Source organism: Theobroma umbraticum, unplaced genomic scaffold, assembly GCF_002168275.2.
Source record: "Theobroma umbraticum cultivar Fairchild unplaced genomic scaffold, ASM216827v3 scaffold_4.1, whole genome shotgun sequence".
Classification (NCBI taxonomy): domain Eukaryota; kingdom Viridiplantae; phylum Streptophyta; class Magnoliopsida; order Malvales; family Malvaceae; genus Theobroma; species Theobroma umbraticum.
Window position 1 is genome coordinate 4,956,154 of NW_018397258.1, and position 15,589 is coordinate 4,971,742.

The 15,589-nt window shown below is 37.2% G+C and overlaps 2 protein-coding genes and 1 long non-coding RNA gene across 5 annotated transcripts in view; all 3 read right to left on the minus strand.

The window, feature by feature from the left end:
- Positions 1-2,600: 2,600 nt before the first annotated feature.
- On the minus strand, positions 2,601-3,799 carry LOC110414185 (uncharacterized). The gene is made up of 2 exons (XR_002444987.1): positions 3,312-3,799; positions 2,601-3,215 (listed from the first exon to the last, which is right to left on the minus strand). It is a non-coding gene; the product is annotated as an uncharacterized LOC110414185 (long non-coding RNA).
- A 1,715-nt stretch (positions 3,800-5,514) lies between these two features.
- On the minus strand, positions 5,515-12,239 carry LOC110414278 (uncharacterized). 3 transcript variants are annotated; one of them, XM_021425375.2, is made up of 13 exons: positions 11,912-12,239; positions 11,390-11,527; positions 10,852-10,933; positions 10,414-10,490; positions 9,087-9,193; positions 8,822-8,942; positions 7,994-8,110; positions 7,801-7,892; positions 7,525-7,591; positions 7,303-7,381; positions 7,084-7,175; positions 6,186-6,329; positions 5,515-5,782 (listed from the first exon to the last, which is right to left on the minus strand). In XM_021425375.2, the coding sequence occupies exons 1-13, from the start codon at positions 12,098-12,100 to the stop codon at positions 5,642-5,644; spliced, it is 1,446 nt and encodes a 481-aa protein (XP_021281050.1). In that variant the 5' UTR covers positions 12,101-12,239; the 3' UTR covers positions 5,515-5,641. The 3 variants fall into 3 exon arrangements, with proteins under 3 accessions (XP_021281050.1, XP_021281049.1, XP_021281051.1); XM_021425374.2 differs by having other exon boundaries at positions 7,084-7,184; XM_021425376.2 differs by lacking the exon at positions 11,390-11,527 and having other exon boundaries at positions 7,084-7,184.
- Positions 12,240-14,177: 1,938 nt separating this feature from the next.
- The window catches only part of LOC110413323 (uncharacterized), a 2,766-nt gene continuing 1,354 nt past the window's right edge, over positions 14,178-15,589 (minus strand). Inside the window, 5 exon segments of the mRNA XM_089783187.1 lie at positions 14,178-14,557; positions 14,735-14,860; positions 15,001-15,155; positions 15,347-15,458; positions 15,583-15,589. The exon segment at positions 15,583-15,589 is cut by the window's right edge and continues 90 nt beyond it. Coding sequence (XP_089639313.1) covers positions 14,330-14,557; positions 14,735-14,860; positions 15,001-15,155; positions 15,347-15,458; positions 15,583-15,589 — 628 coding nt within the window. The 3' untranslated portion in view covers positions 14,178-14,329.

The window sequence follows — 15,589 nt, forward strand, 5'->3', positions numbered from 1 at the left end:
TTAATATTTAATGGGTTGTTACCTGGCCTAATCGCTGAGATTTTTACCTTGATCATGTCGGTTTCTTGTAAGTCTTGTGAGCTTCACCTAATCGTAGTTAAGCTTTATTATCCTACTTGAAGCAGTTAGAAACCCGTCATCCGTTTCATAAATTTCAATGGCAATCAATGGATTTAGTGCGTGAAGAAGGAAGCTAGAGACTACTACATCATATCTATGTATACTCTAGACATTTGCTACCTAATATCTCTTCCCATTTTTATTGTTTTATCATCGATATATATATTGACCGTCTATTACCAAACTCATCTAAACTCGATTGATGAAGAAGCAATGAAAAGGAAAGAAACTTAATATATACTATAGGATCAAAAGCCCAAAAGACAGAGTACAAGCTAAAACTAATTCCAATTACGAATTTGAGGAAGGGAGATTAAGTTGGTAAGTAAAAAAAAGATGCTACAACCCCTGATCGTTGGGATAAGATACGATGAGTATTATTAGAAGACAAATTCTAAAGATTTCAGAATCCTTGGAGATGCCCACCAAGCTCCCTGCTTCTTATCTGAAGGGACTAAAGCCTGTGTTGCGCAGTTGTATGATGCAGCAGCAGCACCAAGTTTTTTGTAAATGGCTATGAATTGGCTAGTCTTGCAGCGGAGGTCAACACGCTCGCCATTGGTTTGCTTCCTTCTTGGTGGATTTCCATTTCGTAGCCCTCAAATTACATCCTTGCAGGTTGAGATGATATCCAAAGATTTTATTCCGGATATTATGAATCATAATGCTATATTTATATTCATGCCAACTAAGCTGACCCTGCATCGCTTATTGTATTTTTCTCTTTGCTTGTCACAGAGTTTTATCATTTTTTTTCCTTTAAAAAGAGAAAAAAAAAAGAATTATGAAGATATATATTAAGAGTATTGGTGGGCTCTCACATTCGTTGGCAATGGTTGTTCTCCAGTTGTAAGTGGGTTCATGGTCCTTTGACATTTATCCCAAGGCTCGAAGCCCACAAATCATGTGATTTATAATATTTATGTCATAACATCAGTACATATCAAGCCTGTTAATCCAGGGCCCTTCTGTCTCTGTCTTTTGAATACTGGCTTTGGGTGCTAGAATTAGTTCAAATGCTAGTTCATAAATGGATGAGGATTAAACACATTCCAAACCATTAAATATAGCCTAGCAGATAGACACATGATAAATGTCACAGATGATTTCCCCTTACTTAAGTTTTACTCTTTAACAGTAATCAAGGACCCGTAGAAAAAGATATAACACACTTTAAACTTGTGGGAAGGAAGAGTTATAGTAGAATGAAACAAGTGCATCAAATCGGTACAGATCACTTTAACTTTTGAAATGTCATTGAAATGTATCTCTTTTCTCAATAATTTGGTAGCGTGATGTGTTTGTGGTTCAACAGCCAAAAAACATAAGCATGAAAACAAAAAAGATACTGCATTCTGCAGTATGGTAAAACCTTTATTTTTCTCTTTAAATTTCTCGGAAAATAGAAAAAAAGAACCAATTATTATATGCATATCGCCCTGATAAGATAGCGTGGATTGTGTAAAGGTAGCTAGGTGGATCCGGACATGGTGTTTTTCCGCACGTACAGGGAATCCAAATGCCCTGTTTCATAGGTCATAGGCCATGCACTGTTCTTTTGGCCCATCGCCAACATCAGTTAGAGATGCTGCCCTTGCTTGAGAAACTATAATTCTGAACGCTTACGGTATCATAGCACGCTTGCATTATCTTAAACTAGTTGCTTTGAGTAGAAAACGAAAAGAGTTTCTGCTTCGAAATTTGGCTCCTCCAGATTCAGAAAGTAAACATGTTTTTATTGTTCAAAGAGAGAAAAATTAGAACTTGAGATATCTATTTTGTAAATAAGGCTGAAAATATTAATAGAGGAAAAAAAAAAAGAAAAAATCACACCACTAAAAGGAGCCCAATCAAGAAAGTGTGGTTGGGTAAGTTCTGTCCAATATTTTTATATTCATGGCCTGTTACAACTTGTCTATGTAGCTTGTCCTTTGAGCTGAGAAACGTGCTATTTGAGACCCACTGGCAAAACAAAGGGCTGGGAAGCGCCCGTGCTACTCCATGTTCTACACTCAGACGTTTCGGCCAATTTGTCTATTTTTCGTAAATCAAAGGATGGCCAATCCTGATGTCTTAACCGTCCTTTTTAATATGCAGAATTCAAGAAAGTGATTACAACAAGGAAAATTTAGAAAGTGTGCTCTAGAAGACTATAACAATTAAGGGCCAAGTTTTCTTAGTGACATTGGCTTGCGAAAATCCCCACGCAATTTGTTGTTGCCCTTATTAAGTTTGGTTGAAGTGTTGAAGTGGTGGACTAGATTGCCCAAGTTCTTTTGGGTGATTGCAACCCTGATGTTGTTGGACTATCGAGCCTTTTCCTCCTTTTCCCTTTTTCTGCAGAGAATTGAACAGTTACTACTACATTGTAATATTAATATGGAAGTTGGCCGACTTAATTTGGTTATGATACAAGTTTTTAACATTTCCTGTTGTTTATCTTTATCTCATGGGTAATAGAGGAAATGCCACCATGAACCAATAGCAATGCCAAATATTACACTTAGCTCAGAATTAATTGATGATACAGATACAGAGAGAATGGATTTATGAATTCTTGGCTGCAGATTCGGGTCAATTCTCCATCGTATGCTCTATCGAAGCATCAGCTTTTACCAAGAATTGGAGACATTGCATTGCCGCACCGCTAACTTGACAAAACAAACAAACTAAATGTCACAAGGTCGCCAGCATTTTCCTGGGACAGAATGAAACTTCTGTAGCTAACTTAGAGCTGTAGTACATCTAATATGGCACCGAGAACATTTCTGTCAACCTAGCTAGTTCTCAGAATCATCATCAGCCAATGAAACCTTGCTTAGTCTACTTGGTAATGTTCTAGCGTCAGTGTTTCTGACCTTTCTGCTTCCGGTGCTGCGGCGGCTGCTTGAACCATAAACTGCTCTGTGGGCAAGTGCTTTACTGAAGTGGAACTTAGCTGATCCCTGGCTAGAAGCTGATCGCTCTGTGGAATTCTCTTGGGCGTTGTAATTCTGGGTGTCCACGGTCTGATCATAATTGGCTTTCTCAGTTGCCATTTTATTCTTTCCTTTCTCAATGATTTGGAAGGAGTTTTGGGGAGAAGAGAAAGGCAGCTGGAAGATGCATGGAAACAGGGCAAGTATCTGAGTTTTTATAGAGTATTAAAAAGAAAAGATAACGAAAGAGCGCATCTGTCTTCTTGAGCTTACCCCTGATGACGGTGGTGGAATCTGAAGCTGGGGAAAGAGGCGCTTGAAGCAAACCTTTTTATTGCCGAAAGAGAGAAAATCTCTTTACCAACTAAGAAGTTATGAGTGTCTTTGAGGGGAAGAAACTAAATATACCAAAGTAGGATAATCGTTAAGGTATACACCACTGTAACCTCTACCCAATGTCATCTCTACAAGTACCACCACATCTCAATTTCAGACAGACAAATCAGGCAATCACCAAAACAACTAATGCCTTGCTTAGAGTTACAGGTATAGACCAGTGAGGTAGCAAATCAAGTTTGTGTGTCATGTTTGACAACACTTTTGTTAATTTCCTCTTTATATTCAAGTATTTTCAAACATAGCTTAAAACAGTTTGACTATTATTCATACTACCATACAGAATCAAATAGCTTGCTGGATTAATGTTTCATCGAATTAGGTCTCTCTCATTGAAAATAAAAAAATTGAATAATTTCTCACCCTCATACATGTCATGAAGCCTAGTCTCTTTTTTATTATTTTTCTAAGGAATTAAGTATTTTAGCGTGCCTTAGGATTAATTCCTGTCTTACTGTGCCACATGTTACAATTATCTTGCATGTTAAAAGGAAAAATCATCTTATCCAGCAATTGACAAAGGTCCATCAAAGGGTCCCACAAATTCAACCATTGGTCCGATGTCAGTCATTTTGGGTCTGGCAAATCAACTTTTGTCAAGGCTAATAGAGCGAAACCTTAGACCAAACAGTGTTCCATGTGAACTGTCCCGAGCTTTTGGACTAAATAACATGCTTGTCGCCCAATATGAATAGTGAGGAAGCCGCAAGCATAAAGCTATTTCCACCCTTTATCCTGTTGAGGAGAAATAGGAATGACCAAATATTGAGAAATTTTCGTCTTGCCTCTATCGTAAAGCACTTTTTAGGCCTGCGTGAATGGCTTTACTTCAAAATTATGTTTCACTCCTCCAATCACTGCAAGCAGGCAATCACCTTTGCCTGTATACGTCCAGTCATTTTCAAAACCCCTCTTGTATTTCAAGTGTAGATATTTAATGTCATTTGAAGGAGTGAAACACCGCTTAATGTCATTGGAAGCTCGAAAACACCAAATTTGTTCTAAGTATAAAAGTACCTATGGGTATTTAAAATGCAAAAACACTCAAAAATGTTCTAAATATGAAAATGACTAGAAGTATTCTAATCTCAAAAGTGTCCAAAAGTGTTCTAAGTGCAGAAGCACTTAAAGATATTTCAAGCGTGAAAGCACTTAAAACCGTTACAAATACGAAAATGCCCTGAGTCGCTCTAAATACAAAAATGCCTAAGGATATTTCAAACACAAAAACGCCCAAGAATGTTTTGAGTGTAGAGGTACCCAAGACATTCCGAGTAAAGAAACACCCAAGAACAAGCATTGAACTATTTATTCATAGAAGTAAAAGTAACTCAAAATGAATTATTTTCACATTTGAGATGTTCTAAATAACTTGACTTGGTAACTCAGACATAGAGATAATTAAAAAAACTTTCCCTTAATTTTTTTTTTAAGTACATATACTTTACTTTTTTTTTTCTTTCTTCTTTAGAATATACGTGACACATTATCAAATGTTACTATTTCATTACTTAAAACTTACGCCTACTACTCATTTACATTATTATTTTTTTAATATCTTATAAATCGTTCTTTAACTACTATTTCATGACAAACATGTTCTCTTATAATTGAACATGTTCTCTCCACAACTCTTAAGAATGTGCTCTTAATTAGTATAAATATAAAAGCAGAGGTTGAAAAAAAAAAAAAATCATTAGTAACTCAACAGAGATTATTTTAAAAGTTCTCTCAAGACTGCTCAAAACCTTCTTTCTATTCAATCCTTCCCATTCACCCGAATCCATCATTTCTTTCACTTTTCTGATCTCTCACCATCTGTCACCAACGCACTTACACTTAAAAGACTGCTCTAAGCTTCCTCTCTTCCACCTCTAGCCTATTCTGATTCACTCGTTACAAAACATCCTCTCTTCCCACCAAAAGAACCCTCTACACCAAGCCCTGCTAAATCCCATTTGGTTGCATATCAACTTTCTAAACTTGGGTAGACCGATCAATGTCTGTTCGTGCCTGCCCTTTGAGACTTGAACAGATCAGGGACAGGCTGCTAGAAATCTTACAATGCCAAAACAAAAGGTTACGCTTCGAATATGTACAATCGATTTTCAAGGGCAGTGTATCCTTTCAGAAGTGATGCAAAATGTATACATATCTAATATCAAAATTTTTGGTACCGTATTTCTTTTCTTTTTTTTTTTATTCTTCTAGAGTTTTATATATATGCCTTTCATGTGGAGAAAACCTGCAACAAGACACCAAAATAAGATCTGGAGCAATACAAATACGAGGGTACCCCACTTGCTTGAATGAAGCATGGCCTGTAACAATGATTCCATACCATCAACCTGCATTTTATGTTGATATGAACATAAGTATACCAAACAGATATGTTGACAATGAAAACCATTGCAGTGATTATGTTTGACACTCAAAAAAATCAACTTTAGAAAGTGCATGCAACTTGCAAGCGGTGCTTTTGTTCAGTAGCTCCTACATCTTTCTACTGTCAAGCTTGATGACAAGTTTCACATGAACGAAAAAGAACATTAGCGATCATAAATTCATTCGTTACAACATGACTTCCTTTATGAAACCAAAAGATGATGACTATGATGCAGCTGCTCAGCAGTGAATTCTTAAATTATAGATCTGTCAAGCTTGCAGTTTTCCACCTATTCTTTGGTAAATTATTGCTATGAAAGCAAGGATAATAAAACTAGGAACCCAGAAGAGAAGACGGAAAGATACCAAGTTATTTTCCGGTGAACGCCAATAGAAACCTTGCACAGCTGCTGGGAAAATGTCACAAGCAGCCAAAGCATATATGATAAGAGCATTCATTCCCATCCACTGAAATAACACCACAGGCTTTCTAAAATGTTTGACATCTACCTGCATGAAATACAATCAAACAACAGTGCTTAGTTGCATTCCTCATTACTTCAGAACTACAATCTCATTTACAGAAGACATTAGGCGAAGCAATGCATCATGAACATCATTAAATGAAACAGAGTTCAACTCTTCTTATATTTCTTTTGCACTTCTAACATACCTTTATGTATAAGCTCAAAAGCCCACAACTCAAAGAAAGGTAAAAGAAGGGCCTAGAATTGTTTTGGCTATATACATACATTCATGAATTTCCAAGAGGTATATTTAGGGGATTTGAGAAAATAAATCTCGGTCAAATTAATGGTTTCAACTAAGCCAACATATTGGTCGACTGAAGATGGAAACTTGGCTCACAATAGCCTTCCACTAGTCAAGGAATTTGCCTTTTATAATCAGATATTGCCTATTCTCATATCAATTAAATTTTCCAATCAAATAAATTTGAGAACCCGCTATAATGTCATCTATACTTAGACATCCTATAGCTGTCTGTGCTTAAATTCTGACTGAAAGGAATCCAAGATGGATGGATCTATGTTTCCTTGGAGACTGCCTTCAGTCTTGTCAATAGCATTTTAGAAAAGAAATTGTGATGACTTCCTTCAATACTGATTGGATTGAAATGTAAGACAACTTTATAAGAATAATCGCTTCAGGATAAGTCAGGTAGGCTATATATCTTTTAAAAACATGACATGGGATTTGTAGTACTAAACATGAAGATAACAAGCCAATCACTAAAGGAACTTACTATGTAGAAGATAATGGTTAAGAACAAGCCTGATGCTCCAGCAGTGATGCACATATAGCTCAACGTGTACAGTGGTTTGGAGAGAGGAATGCCTGTTACACCTACCAGCCATCAATTGTACAAAACAAACTGGAAACTCCTAGAAAATCGTATGCTGACCGGAATTTCATATGAGAGAAAATCATACACTGAACCAGATTGTTAAGTGAGACAACTTACCTAGCATCTCTAATCCAAATCCTAAAATTAGTAATGGAAAGGAAGACATGGACCATAAAAGTGCTCTCTGCATTTGTCCCTGAAAAAAATATATTCAGTGCATATTCACCAACATGGCATGCAATATCTTGGCATACCCTTTTTCTTTTTTTGGCAGGAAACTTAATGATATGAGTAGCCCATAGATACAGACATCCTACCAAAGAATAAGAAGAATGATACCTTATAATGCAGAAGTACATGTCCAAAATGCAATCCCACAAAACAAGTGAGGACAGCCATTAATGAACTGCAGAAATTCCTCTAGGGAAAAAATAAGAATTCCAAGTACACTACTGAGCAATAAGAGTGGTATATTTGGTATTTAAAGATCTTCAGTTGTGTGTGTACAGGTATGAATAAATATCAGAATGAGTACAGACTTTACAACTTTAATGATCATAATTAACAGCTGTAGTGAAAAATTAAAAACTAGATCAGAGAAGGTCAACATTTAACCTTAAGATGCCCTCAGGGTCAAAGGGTGCAAGGCACCATTCAGGTGAATCTGGTGGCAGAGGCCCATAGTCAGGAGAATTGACACTGCATTCCTGTGAATGGAAAAGGGTGCATGTCCTATTAACAATATGAAAGAAGGTGTTCCAAAAGGAGGCACCAGAACTATAACACAAAAGAACAATAATGGAATAACCTTTGTTCTTCTATAAACAGGCCGTTGATATAGATGCTGTTCACCCATAAAATACCGATCGATGTAGCCAACTGCATTGCATGGAGGTTCAAGACTCCCCCTGACTCCACAGTGTACCTATAAAAAAACATGGTAGCCTCATTAAGTTCCATGCAGCAAACGAAAAAGCACAACAAACTAGAATTTAAGCTTGGTAACGGAGTTTATTAGTTTCCGAAAGAATTATTCACAAGACTACAACAGAATACATCCAAATTATTAATTTTGCTATCCCAAAAGCAGTAGCTTCAATAAGTTTATAACATAATTTTATTTACTTAATATCAAGATTAAATCCAACAGCACAATCCTCAAATCATGAAAGTAATTTGTTTTTTTTTTCTATAAAAGACAATCCAATTGATAGAAAACCCAGCAGCCTTCGGCTTCCATAATTGTATGACGTGTCTACCAGATATGTTCATGACAAATATACTGTAAAAGTTCAGTTCACTTAGTTGCTTAAATCTATAGCCTGAGACAAGAAAAATATAGAAGGCGTGCTTAAAAAAATTACATTAAAACCATCTGGCAGATGCATTTATTGAAAATAGTACATGCAATATGATAGCACACACAAGGGGTTGGGCACTTCAAAAGGAAGTAACATCTGCAGCTCAGAGCAACCTAATAAACATAGCTTAGTCCCAACAACAATATTCTAGTCATGTTAAACAACTTTCAGGTTATTCGAGTTTAGAAACCTCATTGCATTATGAGCAGTTAACGGTGCAGACTAACAAAACCTTGAAAGTAAGTGCCACAGACCAAATACATAATTTAACTTACAATTTGAGTATGGGATCCATTAGTCGACAGATTCAGGCTTGGAGATTGAAATTCCCAGTTTGGAACATAAAGGCCATAGAGCAAGCACATGTAAAATGATAATAGTAGGGTAGCAACAATCCTACACAAACAGTAACGGTAAAAGTTTTGTCATCTAAAAGCTTTCAAAGTTCTAGAAATAAAAGTAGATACCAGACTGCAAAATCAATAACAAAAGGAGAGGAAAATCTCTACAAAGATTTCAACAAGCATAGTATTTCCTAACCACTGAACATGGTATTTCCTAACAAATGCTGTTGGACAGTCAACCACAACGTTGTAAACAAGCCAGATTTCTGATATTGAAGCCAGCAGATATCCAATTGATATCCTCTGCAGACAATAAACCATGAAAATGATGCAAATTAGCTTAATAAATCCACAAAAAGTCAGTATCCATATATTTAGTACATGAAGCAGATTACACTATGGCAATAATGAATTTGTCGACAATAATAGACAAAACAATTTATGGAGGCATAAGCAACTTATATTTGTTCAATTCAGCTGATGAAATATATCATTGAGAGCAGCAATTAGTCAAGCAATGAGCATGTGTCACAGCCTGCGAATCCCACCAGCATGCAGAGGGCTGGGGGGTGCACAAGGTAGCTTGGTTCAGATGAAAACCCCCGTTGCTGGACAGGAGGTGCCAAGGAGGCAGGCCAGGCAGCATGCAGGCAGATAGGCCACCCCGCAGGGCCAGGCAGACAGACTAGCAGCCCAAGCAGACAGGCCAGCAGGCAGCCCAGCCAAACACAATTCCAATAGCCAGTCCCCAGGGGCAGAACAGGCAGTGCACTGTGGGAGAGCCTCTGCAGGCAGTTTGAATTTGAAGAGCAGAGTGCTTGTAGGGAAAAAGAGCTGTTAGAGACAAGGAGCCAGAATTTGAACTCCCTCTCTTGGCTGATGTTAGTGGGGGACTTTGCCTATAAATATAACCCCCAAGACCCCTTGTAAATGTTGATGAGCCCTTCTAACTCTTCTTGCAATTGTGGATAGAATACACTCTTTGCCTCATTTCTTTTGTGATCCCTGTTGTGCTTTCTGTTTCTCGTGTTGGTGGTGTTAGCTGCACATATTTGGGCTGTTATTGGTGTGCTTGTGGCACTGTGGCTTGTGTTGCTTTCAAGGGAATATCTGCCTTGACTGGTTTTCTTAGTGGATTTAGGGTGAACTAACGGGTGAAACACTCAAGTAGAGTGTCCTTAGGCCACAAAGTGTGAGCCTTACTTTGTCGGCCGGTGACACATGCACTAGACAAAGGTAAGGAGCATTGCACGCCTTAATTTGTTGAATAAATATTCAAGCATGTGACTTGCAAAATGTTTCAAATAGCTGCCCTTCACATTGGAAAGACAATAATTTTCCATTATTCCCAGATTTAGTTCTATAAGGTCTTCTTTTCGATAAATAATATATTTAGCTCCAGTTTAGCATTTATCAAGCACGTTGCACAATTCACAAGAATAATTTGGTTGCTACCTAATCACATAAAATTAATAAATAAAACAAAAGAGAACATCAAGATAATTTACATTAAAAAATATTACCTGTAGTACACCTAGCCATCGTATCTTGACCACATCAACTCCATATGTTAAATTGTTACGCCCATGAAAATACCCACCTATGAGCCGATTCCAAAATATTAAAACCACAGCACCAAGCTCAATTAATTAGACACAAAATATGTGCATTTTATCACCTTTTGTCTTCAAAATTATCAAGTAGGCGACAACAGTGCATGTTTGAACTATGCATATGCATCCATAAATGATAATTAACAGAGAGCTTGGATTTACTTTAGCAATCAAAAAGTTGATCGATTGAGGTAATCCAAGATGAAAGAAAAATCATTACAAAATAGATTAAAATTCTCCTATCAAGATATGCCAATATTCCATGAGTTCTCAGTCACTCCCATCTAGACTTGTCAGAAGGTAAGAAAGCAGTAACTTGTCAAGAATACAATAGGTGAAAGTGGAAACCTTGTAGAAACAACCCCAGAAGGAAAAGTTTGATCGTCCTCAATATAACTTTCTTTGTAGCCAATGTTCTGCTAGAGGATTTCTGCATTGTGAAACAAAAAATGACCATATGTAATTAATTTGACTTGCTTCTATAGTAGCTTCTTTATATTATGGAGATATATACGTGCTTCTGCATTGTCTGCAGAATGCTTATATGCTTTTGCTGTTAAACAGGCATAAACAAAGGGAAAAAGCTTTCTTTAGTCAATGAAAAAAGAACAAATGTTAATCAAAATAGCAGCACGATAAACAAGTAACAGTAAAATGAGATGAATTGTAATACTTGATGCAAATTTAAAGTTTCTATGTGCTACAGATAAATTCAAAGTAGTTCCAAAGTCTCATGTAGGATGCCAGGGCAGAAACTTTCAGCATCATAAGGCAAGACTTTAGGAGAAGAATCAAATGAACAGTACAATGTCATGCTCAGTAAATCACCTAGAAGTTGATTAAACAACATTGTCCCCATAAGATTCAATCCTATGCTTAAGAATACCTTAAATACAAGGCTAATGGAGACCCCAACACCAAAAAGAAAAAAGGGCATCACGAAATCGGCGATCGTCACACCAAACCATGGAGCATGATTGATAGATGGAAAAGCCCCTCCAGCATCATCAACCAAAATCATCAACTATAATTAGGAAATGAGTTGAGAGATAAATTAATAAACCCATGATTTAATCCTCGGCTGCTTAATCAACGAAATAAACTTATTAAACTTAGTCAAATATCAGCTACTTTCAGTCATATTCACAAAGCTCATTCAATATTCTCAAAAAATGTAACATATAAAATGCTAAAACTTTCCATTTATGTATCTGCTTCAATTATGATTCAAGGCTCTCCCTATAAACAACTTAATCGTTTTTCTACCCAACTGCTTCCAGGCTAACTTATCACAGTGCTTTTCTGCTAAATACAACTCTCATATTGCTATTATTATAACTGTAAAAAAAAATAACACTTAGGCTGAAATTGAATTATAGATTTGTTTTTGTCTTTTCTGGGAGCGTACCGCGACGGTGAGGCCACGGAATACGTCGAGAGACAGGAGCCGTTGATTAGAGTCGTCGAGAGTAGGTTTAGGGGCATCTGGTTCGTTGGATGATGAGGAAGCGGCGATCTCTTCTTCGTTTCCGTCGGGGGAAGGATCGAGAAGAAGAGGTTGTCGTTGTTCTTCCCCTATCGTGATTAGAGTTGACATTTCTCTTGTTCGATGTTTCTCCTTGTTCCTATTGCGATTATGAAAACCACCGAAAGCGGCGAGACGGGTTAAGCTCGAAGAAGAGTTGCATACTAGCGTAGCGCCAGTGGGTCAATGCCAAACGGCATGGTCTTCGGCATCCTAGTAAGATTAATTAGGAACCATATCATTATTATTTAAATAATTTTAAAAAATACAGTATGTGTCTACACATATTAGTTTGCTTTAAATCAATATTTAAAATTAATTATTACGTCATTTATATGTAAAAAATTAATTAAGTTAAAAACCTGAACAGAAAAAGCTATTTATGGGCCAAACATAATAATCAGTGCGAAGCATTAACAATGAATTTGTCTTCTCTATGCTCATGTGACTCCAATTTCCATGCGTTAATCGTGCAATTGTTCCATTTTTTCACTGAAGTAAATTTTCCCCGCTTAGAGCAGGCTTTTAAAGAAATATTATATTTTCATGCCTCTCTTTAGCAAATTATTTAATAGTTCAAATTCGATACAAGGAGACCAAAAACAAAAACGAAAAAGAAAGGAATGTCAGGAAGAACAAACATATGAGGTGGTACGTTTGATATAACTATAGAAGTAGAAGATCTCGGCATTGACAACGGCCGCTACTCTGACAAAGCAGTTTACCAATCACCATCAGAAGAAGAAGTGAAGCAAGGCTGGTAATTAAGGCCACCCATGGAGGTGGAAAGGAAGAGGAGAGGAAGAAGAAGAAACGTTGCATGAACTCTACGGTGGTGGTTGCCATATTGCTCGGATTTGCAGCCCTCATCGCTTTTCTAGTGACTCGGAGCCGCCACCGCCAACCCCTCCCTGTCCAGGACAACTACTCCATTGCCTCTTCAACGGGCGCTTATGTTCTTTAATGCACAAAGATGTAAGTCTCTAATTTGTTTCTCTTCTTTGCAAACTAATAATTAATGCAGGCTCTGAGTCTAAATTAACCTTACTGGGGTTTACCTTTTTCTTTTTCCAAGTTCGTTAAACCAGTGAGAAGAGTATAAGACAAGATGGCATTATGGTAATGAATCTACTTAAACAAATACATAATTAGATCTTGCTATACAAAGTGTTATAATTTGGAAGAGGACTTAGAGAGAATATTGAAGGTCTCATCTTAATGGATAGCTTTCTGGAACATCTGAGCCCTTCTTGAATCAGTGTTAACTAGAAGTCTAGAAGTAGAAGTTAAGATGGAATATTTCTTAAATAATACATTTTTTTTATTCCTGACAACGGGCCTAAAAACGTAGTCAAAACTAACGAAAGGGGTAATTAGATTCCCTGTGAAACAAACAGACTTTAGTGTCATTCACAGGAAGTACTCTTCCTTTCCATGTTCACTATCCGGTTTGTTTATTTCGTCAAAATTTTAATTTATTATTGCTCATCAATGAATTTATGCCTAAAGCAGTAAGGTTAGCTTGACTACTTCATAACAGAAACCCTGTTTAACTTTCCACGAATCCTGATCTGCACATGTCTATTTGTGTAGTTGGAAGACTCCCAGCAAATAACAATGTTTCACGGCGGGGTAACTCCTGCTTGGATGATGGAAATGGCTATTTGAACGGACTAGAGGTTGGCTACTACGATGGCGGAGACGGAGATGCAGTCAAGTATAGTTTCCATGCAGTCAAGCATCAAAACTGTCAATGAGGATTAGAATGGAGGAGGGGCGGTAAAAGGCCAAACCCAAATGCAATTGTTGGAGCCGTGGTTGCTGGACCTGATAAGGGTGATGGTTTCCAAGATAATCGGTCCAACTACAATTACACAGAGCCAACAATTGCTGGGAGTGCAGGTTTGGTTGCAGCACTTGTGGCTTTGTTGGATGGAAGTACATCACTGATTGACAATAACACCACATCCTATGCAATTCCGCCATTTTCTACACTTCAAGCCCCACCCCCACCGCCCTATAAACCATGAGATGTAGTAGTATGCTATAGTAATACTCATTTCTTCTTTCAAGTAGATAATGCCCTTGTAGTTAGAGAATTTAGAGGCATAGTAATTTTCGTTGGTTAACTTGTTGGAGGACAGATTTCTGTTTCGGAGCTATGGTTTCAAAAATGTCATAATCCTGTTGCCAAAATTTCCTCGATTAGATACAATCTGCAGAATTGTGTATTCAGTGAACTTTCATTACAGATACAAAGGCCCACCATTAAATCCACCAAATGTGAAATCAGTATCTTTTCTAATAGTGTAGCTTGGGACAACCTCTAGCATTCAAAAGCTCACCAAACTTTTGAGCTGCGGTCGTCAAAGTGGCATCACTTTTGCAGAATGCAACCCTGATATATCTCTTTTGATAGCTGCAACTTTCCTCGGATGGTTGATCCAACGAAGACTCTGTGTGGAAAAATCCACGTCCTGGTACAACAACCACCCCTGCTTGTTTTATTAATTCCTTCACATATTCTACCTGAAAATAGTGTCACTTATTCCACCAGGAAAAATTAAGCATGGTACTGTCAACATAAGTTAAATTAGTAACACAAGTGGTTAGCTACTGATAGGAAGCCTATTGGACTTGAACAAACAATTTTTATGAATTCTTAAAAGATAGGGCTTTCAGAGTACAGCATTTACAAGTACTTACATCAGAAAGGCAGCAATTTTTAGGAAGCTCTGCAAACAGAAAGAAGGAACCCTGAGGCGGGAACTGAATTCGGAAACCAACTGAAGTGAGCAACTTCACACTGAAATCTCTTTTCAATTGATATTCCTGCCAATCATCAGGAAAATAATGAACGAGGAATCAAAGAAAAAAATTTCAATATATTTTGCCTGCATTCGACCAATAAGTATTGCAAATTTGCTATCAACTTTGTAGGAATAAATAAAGAACCATTTTCCTGAACCTACTCTTCTCAGTGTTTCAAAGTATTCAGAGGGGCTTCTCAAAGCAGTTAAGGCAGCTTCCTGGAAAGGTGCTGGAGCAGAATCTGTAATTTTGACATGAATGTTTCGAATTGCAGATGCAGCTGAAGCTGGAGCAATAGCCCATCCAATTCTCCATCCTAATAATCATAACAGTGAAAATCTAAATCCCAATTCCCAAATAACAGCCAGATGGAACATCTTCTGGAGGCAGTGACTGAAATTCAGGTTCTTTATAATGTGCAGAGGAAGATGAATGCAAAACATGTACCTCCAACAGATTAAAGAATGAGCATCTTTTTACTGCTTAAATCCTATGGCTATACTTTACCTGAACACTAAAGGTTTTAACAGAGGATGTTGATAATAGTCCGCTCCTGCATTCCTGGAAGTGAGGCAATGGACACATGCTTTTGATTGTCGAATGTTATGTATTCATATACCTGCAGAAACAACCAGCAAAAGATATACATAAAAAAGGGTCCTTCAAAACTCCCAAGAAATAATTTACTCATCTTTCTTGAACCTATTCATGCTTCACAAGTATAAGCAAAAGTGTTGTCATACTTCATCT

Bases quoted from the DNA above. Each gene is read 5' to 3' on its own strand.
- LOC110414278 (XM_021425374.2), bottom strand. From the start codon at position 12,100: ATGTCAACTCTAATCACGATAGGGGAAGAACAACGACAACCTCTTCTT. The intron at 8,111-8,821 runs GTAAGTTAAATT...GTTTTTTTATAG, and splicing joins ATGGATCCCATACTCAAATT to GTACACTGTGGAGTCAGGGG. The intron at 7,893-7,993 runs GTTATTCCATTA...TTCCATTCACAG, and splicing joins CTGTTTATAGAAGAACAAAG to GAATGCAGTGTCAATTCTCC.